We start from the raw sequence: 25414 nt of genomic DNA, 5'->3' as shown, positions 1-25414 counted from the left end.
ACATCAACACGCTAGCCAACCATTCATAATTTCCACATACACCAACTTTCCACTGTACTTTCAGCTTTTAATTAAGAGATGGAAGCTAAGCAATCTTTTCTTGAGCTTAATTGTTAGTTTTTTTTTTTGAAAACAAGCTTAATTGTTAGTTGAGATAAACAAAATGTAGTTGCTAGCAGATTGGATGACAACTCAGTTATTAGGACTTCGAGTGGTTGACATATTGATGACTGAGTTACGACCATTCTTGATGGCATGTCTACATATTATGTTTAGTGTGATTGGTAACGTAATACTATTACATGTAATATGTAGTAGTCTTAATTTTGTTAATTACGATCACTCTTGATGACATGTTGACATATTGCGTTGGTGTGAATTGGTCATGCTATATGTAATCTGTTGTCTTAGTTTTGTTAGTTACATCCACTCTTGATGATAACATGTTAACATATTGTATACTGTTACTGTGCATATATTGGTCAATCACACTATAATGACCAATATTGTATGTTAACATAATGTCTGTGAGGACAACTCAGGTGGTAAGAGTGCTCTACCTACAGCCGAGAGGTTGGAGGTTCGATCCTCAAACCTTTGAGTTTGAGTCGATCTGGTTTATCTCCTTGTGGTTCTTTGTCGGAGAGGAGTAAACCTCGTTAAAAGAACATATTGTGTACTGTCATTCTCAAACCGAATAATACACCCTTAGTTTGTTCTCTTAATATTATTATTTTAAAAAAAAAAAACTTTGCTTTATCCAATTTTGAGTTTGTAGCTAAGTTGCTTCTTTTGGACACCCAAAGAGCTTATAAATGCACGACAAGTTTCACATGCTGACACGCAAACAAGGCTCTGAAATTGTTGTGATTAAATTGTAGTGTATCACAGTCAAATAACAGATAGAAGAATGCCACAATATCCTTCAATCATGCATGAATCAATTGGACATTAAATAGTTGTCCGATCCCCTTTATGTGAAGATAGAAACACCAACCACCTTCCTTCAATCAAGCACTCAGTCGAATAGCTGATGATTTTAAGACCAAAACCCGTGCCCAACTCTCAAAGCCAATTTTTTTTTTTTTTTTTTGAAGCTACAAATCCATTATGTCGGTATGCACCGTATTGAGAAAAACGAGATCAAGAAATCAAGAACAAAGACATATTCGTTATGTCGATATGCACGTACTGTGTTGAAAACACAATATATACATGGTTTGGCAGTGTGCATATGCCTATGGATGCGAAAAATTCTTTTATTAATTATGATGATAATCATTTAGGGTTACCAGTTGTAACTCACTTATGGTATATTTACAAAATTACTCATGTATTGTATCACGAGGTGCTTTAGTGTCCGTTTGGAAATATGAAAAATGTTTTTCACTCATTTTGCAAAAAATAATTTAATTTTCTAATGCCTAGCTAAAGGTGTAAAAAAAGCTATCTTTTTCTTTTTGCCTGAAAGTTAAGAAATTATATTTTTCTATTTCGTTCATTTCTCTAAAAATGAACATATTATTTGTTATAACAACAACAACAACAACAACAACAACAACAATAATAATAATAATAATAAGTGGTAATAATAATAATAATAATAATAATAATAATAATAATAATAATAATAATAATAATCTAGGAACTAGAAATACTAAATTGGGTCGTTTTTCCGTTGACCAAAATAAATTTCTTTCCTTTGATTTTAACCCAAACACAGAAAATCTGAAAATTCTAAATTGGGTCATTTTTTCGGGTTTCTAAACGAACCCTTAATTAAATGTGATGATAATACATCAAAATAACCCATATACTGCACCGCATAGCACTACTCCGCTTTGTTGCATGCCATCTTCCAGTAACATATATGACACACACAAAACGCACCAATAGTTGCTTTGATAGAGCTTGGATTCAAGGTGTTGCAACGGTCACTAAGCTCTTCTACTCATCAAGACGTTATAATTTTTTATTCAAAACAACCGTAAATTTCTATCATATATATATGGCATAAAACAAAGTCAAGGACAAACTGCAACAAATTTCATTCATACTAGTGTTTTTTTCATGTTGGAACATTATTCTACATAGGAATATATGCAATTTATTCACATTTCTTTCTACTAATATATATATCATGAAGATACCCATCCACAATCAATTTGTCTTTCTCTTTGTAAGTCTTTGATAAGCAAATAAACAAATAAAATAAAAATTCAGATTCTGCACATTTTGGTCCATATTCAAAAAGCTATCACATGGGCAAGGGAAGTTGGAAGTTGAAATAGTTGTTACAACCTTCAATGATTGCACCAATTTTTAAATACCCTAAGGTATGGGTAAGCTAGGCAAGTAATTAATATAAGCAATTCAAAAGCCCTTCATCAATAAAGCATATATAATATATACACACAATATAATTCTTTGATTTGTCTTTACTCTAAGTGAAATTCGTCTTGTGATCTTAATTGACGGACTCAAATTAAGAAGACCAATAGACAGTTCTCTAGGTGAAGCATGCCTTGTGACCATAGCTAACCAGCTCAAATCAAAAAGACCAATAGATAACTCCTACAAAGAGTCAAACTTGAAATCTTGTACGCGATTATCAAGCTAACTGTCGGACCAATTTGATAAGATTGTCGTACAATATAAGTCTAGCGAGCTAAACAATAATGTCATGTCTATAATAGAGCAATTTAAGGTAATGTTACTGATTGGATTAGGCATCTTATTAAAAATTAAAATGTTCATCATTATTGTTTCACATTTTCACTATACTACTTGCATTATTAGTTTTTGTCTTTTATATCAACGCTTTTTATGTCCGTCCTAGTTCATGCATTATTGTATCATGCGCTTCTTCTTTTTTTTTTTTTTTTTTTTGTTTGTTTGTTTAATGCCTTTTCAAAATTACTTGTATGTATTTTATTGCTCCATCAAATGACATGCCATTGTCTTAATTTAATCGATATGTCAATGAGGTCTCAACTAAGTTGGTAGAGAAAGAGGTCTAATGAGAACTTGGTTATGATATCCATTTTTGTCATAAGCATGAGTAGAAATTCTCCTAGTGATGGTGAGCGCGCATATAATATTAATATATAAACATAAATGTGTAGTCTAACTATCAGTTTAGATTTTTAGTTGAAATGAAACATATGTTTCAATTCGAATCTCCACGTCACCTAACTTAGCATTGTAGCTGAGATGGAGCATGTACATGTTTCAGCTAGTGAGAACTGAATTTTGTCTTACTATTTTGAATTATGAAATTTTTAAAACATTTTTTTGTCGCGCAACTATATATTATGCCACTTTCAATTCTAGTTCTTGACTTTCAAAAGTGTAAATTTAAATGCATAAGTATAATTTTTCAGCAAAATTAGTTTTTCGCGTAACATCTCTTATGGATGGGATAGTAAGGCCCAACCGATCGGTCAAGCGTTGGTCGGTTTGACCCTCTCTGGGCAACTGGTTGAAACCTTGGTCATCGGCTAGGGCATGCTATGGGCAACTTCAGAGGGCTAGTAGCCTGGCAGGCTGTGTAAATATTACCGATTCATTGCTTAGTAGAATTCATTTATTCATTTCCAGTGTAATAAAGTCTCATAATGCGAGAAATCTTAGGGATTAACTTCCTTTTAGGACTTTGAGTCCTCTTGTATAAATATCTATTCTCAAGAGGTAAAACATATCCAAGTTTTCCATAATAAACTACTTCCGTTTCATACTATTCTCAAAATTCTCTCTTACACTCGTTTTATTAACAATAGTATTGGCCCACCGTCGACTACCCGTTAATTGTAAAATCAACAATCTCCATTCTCCATCTAAATATAACCAGAGTCAGTTAAAAAAAAAAATTATTTTACAAGAGTAATTATATCTTTTTAACGGATAATATCCTGGTGGCTGCGGAGGTTGGGCATTACTTGAATAGAAAACAGTGTGGTATGGTGGGTTGGGGAGCTTTGAAGCTGGACATGGCAAAGGCTTATGACAGAATGGAATGGCCTTTTCTCTGACGAATGTTGCTGGCCCTGGGCTTTGCTAATGCTTGGGTGGACTTAATAATGCTCTGTGTTACTACAGTTTCCTATACCTTCTTGGTTAATGGAGATAGCAGTGAAAGGATCTTTCCTACTCGAGGCCTACGACAGGGGGACCCCCTTTCCCCATATCTATTTATTATCTGTGCTGAAGGGCTCTCTCTGTTGCTTCAGAAGGCTCAAGTTGAAGGGGCCATACATGGGTGCAGGGTGGCTAGAGGTGCTCCTCCTATCTCACATCTTTTCTTTGCAGATGACAGTCTCCTATTTTTTAAGGCCAATACTCAAGAGGCAGGTGTGGTAAAGTATTGCTTAAATCAGTATGAACAAATGTCTGGGCAGGCCGTGAATTATCATAAGTCGAGTGTCTGCTTTAGCAAAAATACTACTGAGCATGATAGAGCTGAGGTTGCAGGGGTGCTAGGTGTTAATCAGGCCTTCCAGCATTTGTGGGAAGGAATAAGAGGAATGCTTTCTCTTATATTGAAGATAAAATTAAGCAAAGAATTGGTTCTTGGAATAAAAAGTTGTTATCTCAGGCAGGGAAAGAAGTATTGTTGAAAAGTGTGGCCCAAGCTATGCCTACCTTCTCAATGGGGGTTTTTCTGCTCCCTGATTCGGTTTGTTTGTCAATTGAGAGAGCCATGAACAAGTTTTGGTGGGGGTCTGGTTCAGAGAAAAGGATCCATTGGAGGGCATGGGATCGTTTGTGTGTGCCTAAAAAGTTTGGTGGACTGGGGTTCAAAGATCTTCGTGCCTTTAACTTGGCTATGCTGGGTAAGCAGGCTTGGAGGTTCTTAACAATGCCTCACTCCCTTGTTGCTAGAGTATATAAAGCAGGTACTTCCCCAAATCCTCCTTTGTTGATGCTACAGTGGGAAACTGTCCTAGTTACTGTTGGAGAAGTATTATGGCTGCCCATGACTTGGTATGCCAAGGTGTGAGAAGAAGAATTGGGGATGGGAAATCAACGTTAATCTGGGGCCATCCCTGGCTCCCTGATGACCTTAACCCAATGATTAATACGCCTATGCCCCCACAGTTGTCCGGCTTTCTTGTTGCAGGATTGATTGATGAAGGCTCAAGCTCCTGGGATCTTGTTGCAGGATTGATTGATGAAGGCTCAAGCTCCTGGGATTATTCTATTCTGACTGATATTTTCGCCCCAGATGATGGGGATTATTCTATTCTGACTGATATTTTCGCCCCAGATGATGTGACTCGTATTATGAGGACTGATATTTTCGCCCCAGATGATGTGACTCGTATTATGAGAGTGCCTATCTCCCCGGGCTATGAGGACTCATGGTATTGGTTTGGAGACCCGAAAAGCTGTTATTCGGTCAAAGGGGGCTATCGTTTTATTGTTGGTAACTATGAGGGTTCACCAAACTGCTTTGTTGATTGGACCTCTTTGTGGAAAATTAAAGTTCCTCCCAAATGGAAGACATTTTTGTAGAGGGCCCTCAATGACATTCTCCCGGTGACTACTAATTTGCTTTTAAAGAGGGTTGAGGTGAATCCGGAATGTCCAATGTGTGGGTTGAGTCATGAGAATACAATGCACGCACTAATTTTATGTGATTTCTCACAACTAGTTTGGCATGAATCACTTTTACCTTTCTCTAGCATTGTTGGTGACTCATTTAATCTGTGGTGTGCAAATATGATGAGTTCCTTGACCGAAGAAAATGTTTGTATGGCTGTAGCTATCTTGTACCGTATCTGGCGCGCAAGGAACAACGCAGTGTGGGATGGCTTTCTCCCAACGCCGAGGAGATTGGTGGCTACTGCCGCGGCTACGCTGCATGCGTGGACGGCGGTGAATGCGCCTCAGCATCAGGTGGCTCAAGCTGCGTCGCCGGTGGAAGAAGTGCAGCACGTTCACCACACTGCTACTCTGAGATGCTACGTCGATGCCAGCTTCCATCACAACACTCTCAAGGCGGCTTTCGGGGCTGTTCTCGTAACGGCTCACGGTGGTTTTGTGGCTGCATGTGGAGGGCCTTTGCCGGATTGTTTCTCTCCTCTCATGGCGGAAGCTGCTGCGTGTAAAGAAGCATTAACTTCGCTCAGGAACAGGGGCATCGACTCTGTTCATCTATGCTTAGACTGCTCTCAGCTTCACAGTGCTCTACAAAGGCCGAAGGCCTCTCATTCCTACGCTGGTTTATTTATTGATGCTTGCAAGACTTTTTTATCTTCATTTTTGAATTGTCATATTAGTTTGATTTCTAGAGCTTTGAATTCCTTGGCTCACACTCTAGCTGTTTCTGCTGGTTCTCAGGCAACCATTTTGTATTGGGACTCTGTCCCTCCAAACTCTATTGCTTCACTTTTATAATAGCCTATTCGGCGGTTTTGTTTTCAAAAAAAAAAATCTTTTTAAATAGTAAAAAAAAAAAAACATTAACTCCCGATTATATCTGGGTGCAAATATCACATGAAGAATCAATTTTGCTAAAAAAATAATAATCATGCATCAAAATTATTAATACTGTAAAAAGTCAAGAACTAAAATTAAAAATGACACAATATACGTGACACCAAAGGATGACAAAAGAAAAACTCTTTTGAAGTATGCACGCCGCACTTTCATTTCTATTGAGCATTGCTTGTGTTAGTGAAATGGAATTATTACCAAGGAAAATTGTAATAATATTAGAATATGCTGTAACTTTGAAAACACAACAATATAATGCATCAATTTATAATAGCATAATGTATATGATTTGACATAATCATTAAGCTTATTATAAACATTACCACGAGAGCAATCATTGCCATGGATAGAGGGCATAATTCAGCTTCTATTGGGTAATAATACATGTATGTCATAATCATTATATATATAGGTGCACTCTATGAGATTATAAGATTATTACTTTGCACTTTTAACATAATTTACTTACACTTTAAAGTTTAATTATTTACAAAAATGTCATCGTTCTTTTTTTTTTTTTTTGCTTTAAGAACGTGTTTTTGATATGTTAGATCTATTCATATGGATGGTTGCGATGAGTTCTTATTTTTCTCTTGGGTGTGCGTTCTCATTTGATCCGTTTTCTATATATATGGTTGTATCTTTTGTGTAATACAGTAATAGTTTTACAAATTAAACCACACATGAAAGACAAATCGTATTAAAAAGGCTTTGCGTGACAGACTGATCATGTAGATGTTAGTGAAAATCAAACTTGTAACATTCAGCTGTGAGAATTATGCATCCACTTAACCACCCATTTTGGGCTCTTTTCTCTCCTTTGTAGGGAAGAAAAGGAGGGGGGGGGGGGGTCACTAATTATCCTAATATGTTTCAATTAGTGAAAGACTCTAAATCTTTTTTTTTTTTGGGAGTTTGATAGAATGAGAATATAATATAGTTACTGAGTTACAGTTAACCGATGAATATATAACAATTTAAAATTTTAAACACTTTTTTTTCCATACTGCATTAGTAGTTGCATTTTGCAAAATATGACTAATCCAATATAACTGAGTCTTAGTCGATTCGATTCCAAAACAACTCTTCCAAAAAAGTTATTAGAAATTTTAACACATCTCTAAATAAAAGACACATTTAAAATAAAATACCCCGCACATATCAATTATTTAAATTCCTACCTTTTATTTTTGAAATTTCACATCAACCATTTGTACTAAGAGCTAGTCATTCGCATCAATGACCTAAATCTCCATTAGGCTATTATTCACTTTTCCCCCCTTTAATTGGCTTTGTTATTTATTTTTTCTTTTAATAACCTAGGCTTCAATTCTCCGCTTATCATATCTTGAAATTCATAAACCCGTCCCAAAACACATGCATGAAGTAAGTAATTAGCTTTTAACTGTCCAAATAGTTCCAAGTTATCCTTGTCATCTATACATTTTTCCACACTTTTGTAAGTCCCAATCATCCTAGTGGTATATATGATATGACTAGAAATTTGAGTGTATTTATGAAAGAGTTGATTAGAAAGAAGCTCTATGGTTGGGAGGGAAATCAAGTGATATGTGCATGTGGACAAGCCATGTGAAGGTCATTAAAAACAAAATTAAAAGGAAAGAATGAAAATCCTAAACAAAATTTCTTAAATTGTGTAGTTAGGAAACAAACAAAACACCCCATCATTGAATCTATGAACAAATTAGTGAACAATGGATCTAGACCTAAAAACACTCTTCTAGAGTTGCTTAATTAATTCAATGGATAAACATCACTAAAATAAAATATCTACATATTTAACAATGGATTACATAATTACAATCTAAGCATCTACAAATTTTAATGTTTTTATTTATAAAAGTCGGTTGATAAATATATGTGTGTGTGTGTATGAAAAATTCTAAGGTGTTGATCAATATTCATAACTTTTATACTCAGTACCACTCCAAATAAATGACGAAAACTTGAAGTTTGTATTGTGTATAAAGTTAACATTATCCTAACTCATTTTGACTTTAAGTTTATACAAGATCAGAAGGCATGATACTGATTGGTAACATAGCTTTTTTCATGTGTGTAAAAATTGTTAAGTAATTATTGTAGAAATGTATAATAATTGATAATGGTTAGTCTTAATAATTGCCTTTTAATTTAAAAAAAAAAAAGGAATTAAATTATATTTAACCTCAATCTATACATCAAAATATGATACCTCAGACCTCAGTTCATTTAAATCTATGCATTCACAAATTCACTCACATAATATCACGTTATAATGTATAAGAATATTAAAACTTATCAATTTGATAAAACTTTTGTCGGTAACATGAGAGATTGATTGATTGTTGTCCTTGTTCAACGGCTAATTAGCCATTATTCATGACTTGCCAAGTCTGCATCGATCAGCTGAAAAGCCAAGCCTGTCATGGGAAGTACAATGATGCATAGATTCTAAGTCCATTATTTGTATTGCAAGAACTTATCCTAAAAGAAAAAAACACGAGAAAGGGCTAATTAAATTAGTTACTCCAAATCGAGTTATTTAATTCTGATCTATTGAACTAATAGTTGGATTACACATTTATTATTTATGTATATATATTATGCTTAACACGCCTCTGCGCACTTGTTAATGGAGTCTAAGCAACACATAGTGACATGAATTATAGTATCTTATTATCAGACTAGTGTTCCATCTCCACTAACAAGTTAAATAAAATGATAATTGAAATGCATATTTATTATTTTTATATATTATGCTCAACCTTAGCTTGTTGGCGGCATCTTCGAAATACCTAATTTTATAGGACTATTGATCCCCTTTGGGGAGGTTAAGCTAGCTAGGGATAACCGAATAAGCTTTAATTTCAAGTCTTTTAATCATGGGTAAGAATTTTCAATGATGTTACACGCATGCATCTTAGTATCTAAGGATAGTAAAAAATGTAATGCGCAGCACACAGAGATGTTAAAACAATAGTTGTAACACAAGAGACTTGATAACGCAGTTTGGGAAAAACCCTATTCTGCGAGGCACTTCTCAGTCTTGAGAATTTGCCTAAATCCACTAAAAGCTTAATATTCAAAGTACATAGTTTTGGGACCAGAAATTACACAATAGATTGATCTTCTCCTATCTAATCTATTGTAACCTAAACACATGTACTGCTTTCTAGGGGAATTTAGAATCCTCTCAAACTCACTTATGCCTCACAATATTAGCTAGGGAATTCGTGAATGGTGTAATGGTGAGAGGTCCTTTAAATAGCCAACTAATCAGAACCAAAACAGTACTGGTGTTATTCCTAGTTTGTTTGGGATTTGATTTCTAATCTTGGTGTACTCCTTTTTCTGACTTGAATTGGATTTCTTTTTGCCAAACAATTGTGATCAACCTTTTGATATCAACAGATAGGAATCTTAACAGCAATTTCAGCCAAGTTGATTAGACAATTGCTTGGTAACCAAAAGTACAGTTTCTAAGTTCAATTCACAGTTCGTGGGAGGCCATAATTTTATTGGCCTTCTTGGTTTGAGTTGACCAGCTATGGACAACCTATGCTAGTTTACTACCATGTGGTTCTTTACCGGTTAAGGTCACAATGTGAGGTTTATCCTGTGCATACCATTGATAGTGATTTCAGGTTTTCTTCCTCACCCAAATTTCACCTGAAGTTTTAATAGGGAGGGGATAAAATTTGGGGAAGAGGAACATGGACAAGAAGATGCAAGAAAAATCTCTATCTTATTAGGGAAAGTGGGGAAAGTATAAATGGAACATGGGAACAAAGATGGGAAAAGATGCAGGCCAGAGACACAACAACATGCCAAGAATTACAGTCTGTGGAAATAAAATTGATGGAGAAAGGTGTTGTGGCCACTGGAAATGCTGGTGACCTAATGGACAAGAATTCACATGTTGTTATTAGGATACACTATGACCACACTGTTTGTGTGGCCAAAAGACTCATCAATGCTTATGTTACATCAACAATGGTCTCTCAACTTGAAAAACAAAAAATAAAAGAAAAACAACCCCACATGCTTGGCCATTTCTTGTCTCTTGGACCAATTATTATTGTTTTTAAAAAAAAAAAAATGTTTTATAGGATAATTACAATAATTGATTGCATTTAAATGTATGGACACGCTTAAATAGGGTTAACGAAAAATATCTTTCAATATAACAATAATTACATCAATCCTAATAGAGAAGTCCATTTGAGAATGTTGATCGACATTAATCAGTTGATCCCTAAACCCCATGTTATTAGGAAATCCGCTACCTAACTATTCGGCGAATGTTTAATTTGGATGGCTAAATTCAACATTTTGTTATCTAAAAATAGTGTTAAATATTATACGTATAAGAAAATAAAGTTCCACATTCGTTAATACTTATAAATTTTGATGTAATTGTAAAAGCTAAGGAAATTTCAGTGTTTTGGAAACCTAAATACCTAGATAGGTCATCAGAATTTGGATGGCTAGGCTAGCAATGAAGATGGGTGGTTACAAGCAACTTCAAATCATTCTGTAGTTGATATATATATATATATAGCGTCAGATTCCCATGCGGATAGGACTTCTCGTGCGGTCAATCACCATTAGTTATGCATAAATGCACCACAAGATGTTTGAAAATGCACCATGAGTTGTAGTGCATTTTTTGGTGCATTTGTGCATTTTATTCTAGTGCATCTTTTAACACTGTGTGGTGCATTTTTGCATACCTAATGGTGCAATTCGCACCGATCGCACGTGAAGCCGTGTAGATTTTCACTGATCAAGGGAAGTTGTTTTTGCACAACAATATAATAGATATTCAAGATTACTAGGTTTCAACAAGAAACGAAAAGTTGGAATTTCATTTTTATACAATCGAAAATACACAATTTTTTTTAGCAGTGTTCTACTATTGGGAGGGAATTGAAGATACGTGGAAGACTTTAATTTGGTAGGTAGCTTTGTTGGACAGGGCAAGATGACATGGCCTGGGTGCATGCATGCATGCATGTCTTTAGGAAGACAATTAAGATCGATAACTCCCCCTTGGATTAACCAAATCGGATTTGAGGTTTGCTTTCATAAGCAATTCAGTTTTTGGAATGACTAATTGTTAGGTTTAGGGATTTCTATTATATTGTTAATAACAAATATGGTAAGTCTTGTTGAATCAACACTTTTGATAATTTGTTAATTGCAGTGGTGGCCTGGGAATTGAAGGCAAGAAATGATGATAGCAGATTTTCATGATTGTTTGCTTGTTAGGAGAATAGACAAAATAGTTAAAGTTTGAGTAGAAACATGCATTTCATGATCTTTCTAAATTAGAGGCAAATTAATAGACAAAATATTGTCAAAGACCTTATGGTATAGTGGCATCTGGTTTACACCCTCATGTGGAAGGGAGTGGATTCGAGGTTCTTTGTGCTTCATTAGGTTGAGAAAGTAGCTATGAACAGGTACTACATCCTAATAGAGAAATAGACAAAAGCTAAGCTCCTTTTGAGTTCGAGCCCTAATGGGGTAGTATTGACTCTTTGTACTTCAGTTCAGTAGGTTGAATTGATACTATATTGTAACAGAATCAATAGTACTTAAAGAAATATTTATCAAAGATTTTTTTTTCGTATGACGAGGGAAATCAACCGTCACTACCTAAGGGTGCACTGCATTGAGTAAACCACACTCCTACGTAATAGCTCGCAAATCACAAATGAGAATTAAATTGCACTAGAAAGACCTAAACATTGGGCTCGACTAAAAGGATGGTAGTAAAAACTCGTGACGTTTTGGTACGAGATCGATGCTGTTTCTTTTAACCTTTGAGTTACTTTCTTCTCTTCAACTTTCAATTTTTAGCTTAGTCATCAAATGTAACTTTTGTTTATATATATCAAATAATGTTGGTACCCAAACAGTAACTAATTAAAATATTACAACTGGTAATTTGATAAGTTTGGATATAATTGGTAAAATCAAAAGTAGGGATAAAGTTGCAATTTTGATGTAGTTAGCATATCACTTCAACTTTATAGAGCTCCAAAATAAATAAATAAATAAAAAGAGATTTTCAAAAAAATAAATAAATAAAAAGAGAAGTTGTAGCAAGTTAACAACATATATATACATGGACCATATGTATTGCTTTTGTGTCAAACATCACCCAATTGCAAGCATATAATTTCTCTTATTAAAAAAAAATCTAAGTAAATCAAGATACAGTCATGGAGAATCAACATATTACCTCCATCCCAATATCATTTTTTTTGTTTATAGTTAACGGACTCAAATCGAAAAGATTTATAAGAAACTTCCATAAAAAGTTGAATTTGTGGCCTTGTAATTACCAAACCAACTCGACTAAGGTTGTCTTTAATATCGTCCTTTTTACTATTGAAGTGTCTATACTATTATTTATATATTTTAATATTTATTTTATGGCCCATATATAAACTGATGAATTATTTCTCATTAATATAATAATCAATTATGTAAAGCTTAATCAATAATTACCATTCTAATTATTAAATCTTCTTCTATTGGCAACTAATTAATAAGTGTATGTACACACAACAAGATATACAGTAGGCAAAATTAAACTTTTTTCATTTATAAGATTTAAAGTTCTTTTCCTTCCTTTTAATAATTAAATATTTGGTGATGGTTTGACACCAAAATATCTTCTTCTCCTCCTCCTTTTTTTTTTTTTTAAATGGAATTGGAGGATCTGATTAATTTTGTGGATAAGGTTTCAGTTCCTCTCCTGTTGTCACACTCATCTAAAATAATTTAATAAAAGATCAAACATTTTTGAGTACAAGTAAGCTCAGTCCTAGACATATATATAGCAAGAAAAAATGTGGTTGAAATTAATAAAACATTATTATTAGCATAAAATAAGAATGGACAATATTTGCACACTTGGATAACTAACCTATTCAATTTGACATGATGATTATAACATTATACCAAATGGCCTAGGAAAACAGCCGTAAACCAACCAAAACAAACATTAAAGACAATGTTGGAAAACCTATGAATTATCGCACTCGATAGTTAAGGTGATAATTACATTAACAACGTGTCGAAACATAATAAGTAAATATGTATATTTATGTGTGTGCATACATATATTGTCGATATAAGTTTAAGGCTATACTAAAAGTCGATAGAAAAGGCAAAAAAAAAAAAAGAAAAATGGGAGGTTGAGATTTTGAAGTTTGTAAACATCATGTTCTATATATATGAAACTGAAAGATTAATATGTCCATGTATGATATTGACACTTAGTCCTAGAAATGTAGACCATGCAATGTTTTTGTACACTTAAAAGAAAATCAAATTAATATATAATTCTTTACATTTTTTTTCGATTACGGAGAAAATTTGTAATCATTATCTAAGGGTATCCATGTATATAATTAAGTTCATGAGTCACACCTAAAGTAAAGTATTAAGTCATTATTTAACTTGTATATATTATGCGTATTTATCGAGATACATGCTAATAATTGTGTAAACTAGTTAGGCAGGGCTTTATATAGGGTTGTTAATATCGCGCGGCCCGTCTCACCACGGGCTTTTTTGCGGGCCAGCCCGCAAAGCTCACGAGCTAGGATTATGCAATCCTAATCCGTCTCATTGCAGAGCAGTTTAGGGCTGACCCTCGTACTTCGCTCTACCTTGACACCCCTAGCTTTATAAATTGAAAAATCCATAGGACACAATATTTGGCCTATCCTAACAATTAATTGTGCTTGTTTGGCCTAGCCACAATATTTATAATTACCATTTCTTTTTAAAAAAAACAATAATTTTTTGAGTGATGAGGAAAATTCGCAGTCACTTGTACTACTTGAAGGTATACACAATGTAAACCTTTCTTTTGTGTAATAACTCATAAACCACACATGAGAAATACCGTATTAGAAAAACCCTATGTGACAGGCTAGACTACGAGTGTTAAAAAAAAATGACATGCACTACATGTACATATATATAATGTTATTTAATTAAGACACATTGATTGGCATTATGAGCAGTACCATTTCACGTTTATTATGATTTTAGGAGTTGAAATACATCTCCAATCGGAATATGTGATGCATTATTATCATGCATGCAATGGTCGTCCAACAACATTATAGACATAATAATTCAAAATAGGAAGAAGAAAAAGGAGTGATTATGATTATAAAGTCCTTCAACTTGGAAAACTTTTTGTGTTATTCTCTTTGGTGTGGGATGGTAGTTAGTAATAAAGGAGATTGAATGACGACACACAGGTAGTTATTGTGGAATTTGGTTTGCTGACAGGCTAGCATGCATTTAGGTTCTCTATATGCATGTGTGTATCAGTGTATGTATATATATGTGTACACACACATACATATATATATATATATATGGAGTTATTATATGAAAAATTTTAATGTGTCAATTACTATGAGTGTCTCTTATATACTCAGTATTATATTAAAGTGAACACTGGAAGTTAAGCTTTATGCTTGTAACATGTAGTGTGCGAACGTTGTCCTCATAATACCAATATATCGTTTCCAAATGCAACGTAATTATAGAAATGCTATCTCGTTTTATCCTTAATTTCTCATCACTGATTACTTTAGATGGACGAAGAGTTTACTACACGCCTTTTTTCAGAACTACTAATTCTTTATGTAATTATGAGCATGTGTGTGTCATTTCCAGCCCCAAGAGCCAAGTTAAAGCCAAACAAATCCAAAATTTCAACCGAAAGTAACTATCAAATGTCAATCACCAAAAACTACCCCTATAAAGTTGACACATAAATTTGCACAAGTATAAACACAAAATGACAAATTAAAACCCCACCAATACGGTATCATCTATCTTTCCAAGATGTTGAGTCTCCAACCTCAATAGGCCAGACATAACATCTGGGAAATAATCATCGATCCTTGATCTTTCTTTCCAAATTTCACTTATGTGACCAACTGAACTGTCCATGGAGGCGACACGGTATCATCTAATCTAGCAACATTGGTGTATGAGTCTCTATAAGCTAAGAGACTCAACATCTTATATCTCTTATTCTATATTTCTATTATTCTGTTTTTTCTAAGTCTTTTTTTTTTCTAAATTGACAATGAAATTTGGATTTCGATTCCTATTTTCCCTCTCATGTAACTAATTAGTATATTTAGAAACAATTACTAATAATACTTAATATTTACACATAATTATATCATATTCCATTAACAAGATAAATAAATACTAATAATAAATCTATGGCCTATTAACAACTTTAAATCCTAGAAAAGGACCACATAGTGGGAATAAGTTTGTAGTTGTAAATTATATAAACAAATATCATTAATGAATTTATTATCACTTATTCAGTTATTCTTGCAGTAAAATAAGAAAAAAAAAATTCTTAGCAACTACTCAAAGAATGTGCATGTGATAAATCTCACCTGTAATCTTAGCTGATAAATAATTACAAAAAGACAAATTAGCATAGTTTTCTCCATAGCTAACTGGCTCAACCTAAAAAGGTCGAGAGTCGAACTTGTAATATTGTAGTTACCAAATTAATAGTTTGACCAGCTGGGTGTCTGACTGTTTGGGTTGTCCCAATAATTAATTAAAAATTCTTCTTAATTACCCAAAAATGAAATTAAAAACAATAAATCCTAGTAGAGGACCACATACCAGGCCCCCCCTCCAGACCAAATTGTCTCATTTTCCAGTGCCCTATGTTCCTTAGGAAATGGAGGAAATCATGGCTGCTTTCCCTAGTATAAGTTCCCTCCCTTGCCCCCCTTGTTTTCCCACCTCTCTCTCTCTCTCTCTCTCTCACTTCATTCCCATCCTGCAAATTCTCCCCTACCAAGAAACTCAGTAAACTACTATACTGCACATTATTCTTGTTTCAACCCAACCATATATTCTTGAAGCAGAAAGATTAAACAAGGAAACTAATATGGACATAGAATTGGCAAAGTGTGAGTGCTGTGGATTGAAAGAAGACTGCACTCAAGACTACATCAGTGAGGTGAAGGCAAAGTTTGATGGGAAATGGCTGTGTGGTTTGTGCTCTGAAGCTGTGAGGGATGAGGCTATCAGAGGCAAGAACATGCAGCACTTTGGCACAGAAGAAGCTGTCAAGGCTCACATGTCTTTCTGTCGAAAATATAAGTCGAATCCCGCCATTCGAGTCGCAGATGGGATGAGGCAGATGCTAAGGAGAAGATCGGGCGATCTCTCGTCGTCGCCCTCTCCTTCCAAGAAGTTTTCGAGATCAGCTACCACCTCTGCTTCTTCGATCTCGTATTACTAGTGTTGTTGAAACATTGATTGGGCTCGAGCTCTCGGGATTGGGGTTCAATCCTTTTTTTTTTTTTTTTTTTTTTTTGGCTAAAAGAAAAAAAAAAAAAAAGGAGGGGGAGCGGGGGAGGGGGAAGCAAAAAAAGGGTAACCTCAACTTTGGTTGAAATAAGGTATAACAACCTTTTTCTTGGCAAATCCTATATCCCATGATCATGGTTTCTTGTACAGAGTATGTTGGTCAATGGAGGCACATAGTTTTGGCTTTCCTTCTGTTATTGCTCATTTTTTTTGCTTTCCTTTTCTTTTGTCTCTACAGTAATTGGTTTCTGAGAAGTCAAATAACACTTTTTTCAATAGACAAGGAACACTAATCAATAATCATCTCAACTTTGGAAGTGTCAAAAATTACCAACCACCACAATTACCATTTCTGACACAGAACATCAGACTACATTTGCATTATATTTGTCCACTTCTTCCTCAATTAGAAATTGGCCATTGTATGTGTGTGGCATGTTAAAGAATTTTGGGTCAGGCTTTATTCCCGAATAAAAGCTAAAATTTGCAGGTGCAACTGAGGTCGAATTTAAATTAGTCTTGCAATGGTGAAGATATAAAGTGCCCTACACGAAAAGTGATATGATGCATGGTATATTCTTTATGCTGGCACCCTTTGTGCAGCAGAACTGTCTTCTATAACCTTTTATGGTCCTCAAACTTTTTATTTCCTTTCTAACCCTCTCCCCCCATCCCTCTTGAGTTGCAAGCAATCTAATTGAGAAAGTCAACTTTCTTGACCAACTCCAGTCGAGTTGGTCAGACAGCTGATTTGATAAATACAAGGTTTCAAGTTTAATTTCATGTGTGAGCTGTCTATCGGTCTTCTTGATTTGAGCCGATCAGCTATAGACAACTTAGATTAATTTGACAGGTTTCACCCAGAGCGTACCTCCAAATAGTGGTTGCGGGCTTTTTGATAAATCAAAAAGACCCTAGTAATGATATAAGGTGCAAGTGCTTTAATTTTGAAGAAGATTACTTTAACTTCCTCCAAGTTTTTGTGGGATTTAAGGATGTTTAAGAAAAGCACCAGTTTCATGTTTGTGATGATCCCAGATGCAGACAATATGGTCAGTAGAGCTAATTCACCAGTCTGGACAGGTTTAAAGGATGATTCACCACAGAACTTATGTTGATCTGTCAAATAACACCATTAGTTCACCAACTGTGGCATGACAGACACAGACTGTATATGATCTCAAGTCTCAACTACCTTGTGACTTTGATTTCAATGATTTCAGCAGCATCCTTTTAGTCTATAATAATAATAATAATGAATATATTTGATTAGGACTTCAATGATGAAAACAGTTTTTAATTGATCCATGATGACCATAGAATAGCCCCTCAATTCCAGTCTTGATCAATTGTTGAAAAACATTCCTCTAATCACACATTCACACTGACACGGCTAACCATCGTTATCCCACACGATATATCGTGGGACCAAGCATTTACTACTATGCCTAAAGCATATAGTTGATAGCGTCATAGCGGAGGCCCCACCAGCCATCCAGGGCACAACATGCCTACCCAAAATTTGAATTGTGCCAAAAGTTATAGTGAATACTAGAGGCACACCGGTCAGTCATAAGGTGCACAACATGCCTTTCAAAGAATTCAAACTATGCCAAAAGTTATAGATGATAGCGGAGGCTTCACCTGTCATCCATCACATAATATGCCTTCCTAGAATTCTATCTGTGTCAAAAGTTATAACAAATACCGGAGGTCTACCTACTAGCCACAAGGTGCACATTACACCTTCCAATAGATTTAAACTATGCCAAAAGTTAGAAAATAAAACCACACTTAACAGTCATAATGTGCACAGCATGTACGTCTTTCAAAGAATTCAAACTATGCCAAAAGTTAGAAAATAAAACCACACTTAACAGTCATAATGTGCACAGCATGTACGTCTTTCAAAGAATTCAAACTATGCCAAAAATTATAACAGATAGCATAGACCCACTTGCCCGCACAACATATCTTACAAGGGATTCAAACTATGCCATAAGTTATAACCGATAGCAGAAGTATACTTGTCATCATTAATTACACAACATACGTCACAAGAAACTTGAACACTTCTGAAGGACTCAAACAAGTATATTGATTGTCAGATGGAATCTACATATGACATAGTGTCTATACAGCAAAAAATGCTGTCATTTCCATTCTTTAAACCACAGCAAAACACGTATTGCCCTAACATTGTTTGAATTCATCAATTCCAGATGGTCATGCCATACTTTTGATCTGGTTATTATTACATGGTGTGTAAAGTGACACCATGATAATCTTAGACCCCCAGACAGACAGGATGGCTGGACAACTAGAATCTAATGCTACCTTAGTCTTAGATTATTGGGATGGTTTGGAAGAATACAAGGAAGTTAGATGACATCTGTTTGGAAGTTGGCTGGTACAGCATATTTGCAGTGTCTAAAGAGTGGCCTGCAACAAATCTATCAAGAATAGGCTAATTAATCAGGTTATATATTGAGGTGGTCCTATGTTGTCCACCAGTATATAAAGTGGTTGATTAGGTCACTTACATATGTGTCTTGGCATAATTAGAATAAATGAAAATTTGATCATCGAAAGTGCATTTTGGGTGAAACACGTCTTGTGACTTTAGTTGGCAAAAGATTACACCAAGAACGTCAATAAACAGTCTTAGAGTGACGTCTTGTAACCCTAACTGGTAAAAGATCACACCAAGAAGATCAATAAACAACCTGAGTTGAATTAGAACTTTGTGGTTACCAAGCTAATTGTCTGACTAATTTGGTTGGGTTGCCCCACAATAAATGAAATTTATTAAGTCATCGAATTGAAGAACATTACTTCTGTACCTCGGATTTGGGAGATCAAAGAAAATATTTGTAATAGTTATGAAACAGAACGAATTTTATTTAACACGCAACACGTGTTTTGGCTGTTTTATATGGCCAAAGTTAAAGCATTGGTTGGATCCTTACTAGAAGTGACATAACTTGATTGAAGCATGCACACTACGCGGTCCACCACCCAAGTGACCTTTTTCTTTCAAAATATAATGCCTTTTCAATAATTCAAAAATCATAAACGTTCCTCCCCAATAATCATAGACATGCCCGTTTGGTATATAACCCGATTTAAAACCTTCCATTATGGCTATTGCAACAAATTATCGAACCCTCGTTATATTTAAAGTGTAAGTATTGTGAACCGTTCTAACTTAAATGCAATATATGTCAAAAACGTGAAAATTTATAGTAATTTCTTATGCTTTGAATTATGAATTTTAAAGACTTCCGATTCTGTTCATTTTATATGGTTAGAAATTTCATAAATTCCTAAATTTAAAAAAAATTCAAATAATTATTATACCATAAGAAAAAACAAACTATAAGGAAAATAGAATAAACGTTGCAGCCTTGTAGGGGCATTTATGGGATGAAATCAAAATCATCCATATGCCATGTTTGAATCGAACTCGAAAAATATGACCGTTAGATTTAAATTTCAAACCGCCATAAATTTTCTCCTTTCCCCTGAAACTCAGAACCGTATAAACAAGAAGAAGCTTAAATCAATTAATCAAAGAAAGTGGGAATGCTTTTAGATTTGCAGAGAAGCATGAAATCGATAGTTTCGACGCCGCCTTCCTCCACGAAATCATCCACCACCGTGGAATCTGAGACCAGAGATAGCTGTTATTTTCCGGGGTGTCGAAAAGACGCAAACTGCAATTGCAGTATATGCATAGCCAGCATGAATGCGACTCTTGATTTGATGACGGAGAGTGTCCAGAGGAGCACTCTCACTAAGCTCTCGGCCGTGAAGCGCCGCCAAGTCTCCGCCTTTAAGCATCCCAGAAGCCCTGTTTTCTTTAATTCTTCCTTTTCGACTCCTGATTCGAGTGGGGGTCGGTCTGGTTCTGTTTCCTCGGGATTGGATTCGGGGGCGAGGGGGGAATTTCATGAGAAGAAGAAGAGGAAGGAGAGGGGATTTGGGTGTGGGGTTTTGATGGTGAGGGTTTTGTTTGGGTTGGGATTAGTTTATTGGTTGGAGTATGGGGTTTCGCCTATGATTTCTGGGGTTTTGGATTCTGAATTGTCCATGGATGTTGTGAGGAATTTGGGTGGGAAATCATGGGGTTTGAATGGTTTGAAGGGTTTGAATGATTGGAATGAAAGATTGGGTTTTTTGAGGAATGAGCTACAAGGGTTGGTTGATGAAGAGGTATTGAATTGCAGCTCTGGCAATTCTGTGTGGAAGGTTAAACAGGTCTGCCATTTTCATGTTCTTGAAACCTCATTCATCTTTGTTTTTTTTTTTTTCTTTTCCAATGATGTTTTCTTGCGTTATTCTTGACTATGAATGGATTTCCTAGGACGGGTTACTCTTGACTTCGCAATGTACCTTGTACAAGTCCATCACAGAGGAGGTGAGCATTTGGGGATGGCCATTGCAGACTGCTGGATTGCTGACAGCAGAGTACAGTTCCAGATCTTTCACTCTCTTATCAGGGAGATTGACAGAGGTAATTCAAATTCTTCCAATAGTTTTTTCCCAGTAAATCGAAGTAATTAAGTTTGACGTGCTCTGCGTTTTGTTTTCTTGTTTTACCAGTGGAAGAACGGAGAGTTTGGGTATTCAGTTCGTGGCGTTAACAGTTCATGGACACAAGGAAGATGGAGTTCTTCTGCTGTGCAGCTCGATCCCAATACATGGATTCTCGAATACAGTGAGAGTCCCATCAGGGAAAATGCAAAACTGGTTTCTGCTGCAATTGAGTTTCTGAAATTCAAGCTTGCAAGGGAGTTTGAAAAGCTGAAAATGGAGTTCTGGTCCTTATCTGCCTTTGGAAGCGAGTTTAGTGACCTCAGAACAGAAAGTTTCTGTGTCCCAACTTAGGAACAATGTTTAATTCTCAGTCCTCTTGAGAAAACTTTTAATCTTTCTTCGTATTCATATTTAGTGCTTCAAGTTCAACATATAGTTGTCTGGTATCAGAGACAGTATTTTGGTAGCATTAATTGTATATGTTGTTATGCAGCTAGATATTCATTTTCAGTTGAGCAGTATATTCAACAAAGAGTGTATTTATACTTTTATAGTACATAAAACAATAATTCTCGAGACTTACCAGAAGTCTTTACACGAGCACAGGCCATCTGCATATTGATGAAATCTAGTCCTATCTCTCATAACAATTTTCCTATCGAACACCCTAGATGCCAACTTCATGAAGTTATGACAGTCCTCGCAGACCCTTAGGTTCTTGATGATGCGTATACAAGAGCCTCTTTCGCTGTTGATTAGTCCATAACAAAACGCTAGCTTCTCGCTGTGCCAAAGAATTGCGTCCCTCTTCTCATCTTCGTCTAAGTCAAGTAAAACGCTACTGGTATCTGGGGCATAGCCTGCCTCTTTCAGTTTATCGACCACTATATCCAGCTTCGCATATATCTCACCTGCTTGTTTATGACTTCTGTCTGCCGTCAAAAATTCATGTGTATCCCGGTTGATTTCGATCTTGCTGCAGCCTTGTTCCTTCGTTATGTCATTGAGTGTCATCAATTTTCTCACCTCTCTAACATTTCCCCATCTCCTTTCTTTGGCATAAATGTTCGATAATAAAACATGGGCACCGCTGTGGTCTGGTTCTAACACGAGAATCTGTTTTGCAGCAAATTCTCCTAACTCGAACTCACCATGGATCCGACAGGCTGCCATTAACGAGCCCCATATGACTACATTTGGGGCCATTGGCATAGTCTCGATAACCTTAAGGGCTTCTTTAAGAAGGTTTGCACGACCATAGAGGTCGACCATGCAACCGTAGTGTTCATGTTTTGGCGCCAGTCCATATTCATTCACCATTGATGAAAACATTTTTTGTCCCTCTTCAACCAGCCCGGCATGGCTACAAGCATATAAAAGACCCAAAAACGTAACCCCATTGGGCTCGACTTTCTCCTTCTTCATCTGATTAAAAAGCAGCAAGGCGTTGTTTGCATCTCCGTGCATGGCAAAAGCGTTGATCATACTGGTCCACGATATAACGTTCTTCCTATGCATCCGGTCAAAAACACCTATTGCTCCATCCAGACTCCCACATTTACCGTACATATCAATAAGGGCATTGTTTATACGCAAATCTTCTTCGAAACCATTCTTCTTGACAAACATGTGAATATGTTTAGCTTGATCCAATGCACCAAGATTAGCACATGCCGAAATGACACTCAACATTGCAACTTGGTCGGGCCTAATTCTAGATGCAGCTTGCATTTCGTTAAATAACTTGAGAGCTTCCTGAGGCCGATCACTTTCTGCATAACCAGATATCATAGCGCTCCAGCAAACCAAGTCCCTGCTCGCCATTTGATCAAAAATCAAGCGAGCAGCTTCAATTCGCCCAACTTTAGAATATCCAAAAAGCATGGCCGTGGAGGCCACCACATTCTTTGGTGACAATTCGTCATACAAACTCTGAGCCACATCCATGGAGCCACAACTCGCATACATGTTGACTAGAGCAGTCTGCAACTGAGAGTCAATCGTGATGTCATTCTCAGATACGAAGTTATGAATCAGTTTGCCTACAGCTAGATTCCTAGCTCGGGCACAGGAAGAAAGGATGGTCGTGAAAATCCTTTCATCTGTTTCTATACCAGAGCTCTTCATCTCTTCCAACAATGACAATGCATCATCAAAAAGCCCACTCTCACAGTAACTGTCTTCCACATTAAAACAGAAAGCAAAAATAGAGTTATCAACCAAGAAACATTCAATCCAATTGAAACAAACTTCAAAACTGGGCATTTGCAAGGCTGGAATTGATGAAACTTACAAACAAAATGATAAATTAAGGAAACATATAAACCGAAACCTTTGAACATCCATAACACAGTAGTAAAGAAACAGCCCTCTGCCCATGCGGGCAGCTCAACTAGTCACATGGGTGAAATTTCGGAGGAAAGACCAGAGATCGAGTCTCACCGACCGACGACAGTGTAAGGGCAACCTCTCAAAATGAGGGGCTTCTTGTGCGCAGTGAACAAAGGTCTAGCTTGTGTTTAGTTGACATATCATGATTTATATCCTCTCAGATGATCTGTGAGGGTCGGGAATTCAACCTTTGGGAGGAAAGAAACAGCCCTCTTAAAAAAATCATGCAAAAAACGTAATTTTGGCACATATAATCACATTTTGGTGTTATAAGCTAGGTTGAATTATCGTACCCATCAATCATTATATCCCAAGTGACAACATCCCTGTAAGACATTTTATCGAACACCTGGCGGGCCTCTGGTATCAACCCACAAGACGCATACATCCCAAGCAATGCAGTCTGTACAAACGGGTCCGAATCGTACCCAAGCTTACACCCCAACCCATGAATCTCTCTCCCCTCTACCAGGGCCAAAGCATTCGATGCCGCCTTCAGCAAGGGCGGAAACCCAAACCGGTCAACGGAAAAGCCTTTCTTCCGAAGAGCCCCAAAAACCAAGAGGGCTTTTCTAGGTTCCCGGGAACGGGAAAGCTTGCGCAAGAGCTTGTTGCAGAGGTGGGGCTCGGGATTGTGGATGTTGAAGAAGACGGCGAGGGCGTAATCGGAGGAGAAGGGGAGTGAGGAGAGGACGAAGTCGAGTAGGAGGGAGTTGGAGCGGTGTAGGTTGTTGCGGAAGATTTGGGCGTGGATTTGCTTCAGGTGGGAGAGGGATGCCGCTGAGGAGATGGCGGTTGAGAGGGGGCGGGGATGGGCGGCGCCGGGGGCAATGGTTGTAAGTGGAGAGGAGACTGAAGCAGTGGTAATGGCGGCCATGGCATGGGGAGGGATGGACTGGAAATGGACCAAATTCAATTGTGTTTCTAAAAATCAGTTAGAATAGTTAGTCAGGTAGAAACCAGAAATTATTCCAGCAAATAGGTGCGCAAACTTCGGTGAAATTTCTGTTAACCCACAAAATCGATGTTATTCCTCACTACATGTCATTTAAGCAAGGTGTCAATGAATTTCAGTTATTCGTCACTACATGTCATCTAAGTACAAGGTGTTTCGCATAAGATAAATCGTTATAAAATGGGATTTGTTAAGTAAATTTTGAGTTGTTCAAATAATTCCAAGTTCTCTTATGGTGTACAAGAGATCTTCAATCTGATTCTGAGAACAAGAGTAAACATTGATCGACAACTTGAGCTTTCTCGACGAGACAATTTGACATATTTTAATGATTAATCTATCAAAACGCACTACATCAAACTAGAGCTGTCCTATCCAGGTATTACTCTTGCATTTGCTGGAAATAAGCATTCATATGACTATAAAAGCATAAGCATTGATATCAAACAATGGATAGAAAATGCACAAACTTTATGTTGGGGAGGTTAAATTAGTCCAGAAGCATCATCTTTATTTCGGACATTCCATACAATTCAAGCAGTTGACAGAAATACAGAATCTTGATCTGGAAAGCACAATTTGTGATGTTTAAGGTAAAAAAAAAAAAAAAAAAAAAAAAAAAAAAAAAAAAAA

At 36.1% G+C, this 25414-nt stretch overlaps 3 protein-coding genes across 3 annotated transcripts; 2 read left to right on the top strand and 1 right to left on the bottom strand.

Annotated features, from left to right (window-relative positions):
• Positions 1 to 16234: 16234 nt before the first annotated feature.
• On the top strand, positions 16235 to 17172 carry LOC116002659. The gene has a single exon (XM_031242820.1). The coding sequence runs from the start codon at positions 16472 to 16474 to the stop codon at positions 16826 to 16828; it is 357 nt and encodes a 118-aa protein (XP_031098680.1). The 5' UTR covers positions 16235 to 16471; the 3' UTR covers positions 16829 to 17172.
• A 3276-nt stretch (positions 17173 to 20448) lies between these two features.
• LOC116002629 lies at positions 20449 to 21956 on the top strand. Its single transcript, XM_031242796.1, has 3 exons — positions 20449 to 21156; positions 21263 to 21412; positions 21502 to 21956. The coding sequence occupies exons 1-3, from the start codon at positions 20482 to 20484 to the stop codon at positions 21784 to 21786; spliced, it is 1110 nt and encodes a 369-aa protein (XP_031098656.1). The 5' UTR covers positions 20449 to 20481; the 3' UTR covers positions 21787 to 21956.
• LOC116002628 (pentatricopeptide repeat-containing protein At4g14820) lies at positions 21936 to 25402 on the bottom strand. The gene is made up of 2 exons (XM_031242795.1): positions 24120 to 25402; positions 21936 to 23611 (listed from the first exon to the last, which is right to left on the bottom strand). The coding sequence occupies exons 1-2, from the start codon at positions 24701 to 24703 to the stop codon at positions 22015 to 22017; spliced, it is 2181 nt and encodes a 726-aa protein (XP_031098655.1). The 5' UTR covers positions 24704 to 25402; the 3' UTR covers positions 21936 to 22014.
• Positions 25403 to 25414: the final 12 nt, after the last annotated feature.

The sequence above is a fragment of the Ipomoea triloba genome, chromosome 13 (genome assembly GCF_003576645.1).
Source record: "Ipomoea triloba cultivar NCNSP0323 chromosome 13, ASM357664v1".
Lineage (NCBI taxonomy): Eukaryota > Viridiplantae > Streptophyta > Magnoliopsida > Solanales > Convolvulaceae > Ipomoea > Ipomoea triloba.
This window is presented reverse-complemented; position numbering and strand designations above follow the sequence as displayed.

Bases quoted from the DNA above. Each gene is read 5' to 3' on its own strand.
- LOC116002659 (XM_031242820.1), top strand. From the start codon at position 16,472: ATGGACATAGAATTGGCAAAGTGTGAGTGCTGTGGATTGAAAGAAGAC.
- LOC116002629 (XM_031242796.1), top strand. From the start codon at position 20,482: ATGCTTTTAGATTTGCAGAGAAGCATGAAATCGATAGTTTCGACGCCG. The intron at 21,157-21,262 runs GTCTGCCATTTT...TGGATTTCCTAG, and splicing joins CTGTGTGGAAGGTTAAACAG to GACGGGTTACTCTTGACTTC. The intron at 21,413-21,501 runs GTAATTCAAATT...TTGTTTTACCAG, and splicing joins TATCAGGGAGATTGACAGAG to TGGAAGAACGGAGAGTTTGG.
- LOC116002628 (XM_031242795.1), bottom strand. From the start codon at position 24,703: ATGGCCGCCATTACCACTGCTTCAGTCTCCTCTCCACTTACAACCATT. The intron at 23,612-24,119 runs GTACGATAATTC...TGTGGAAGACAG, and splicing joins TGGGATATAATGATTGATGG to TTACTGTGAGAGTGGGCTTT.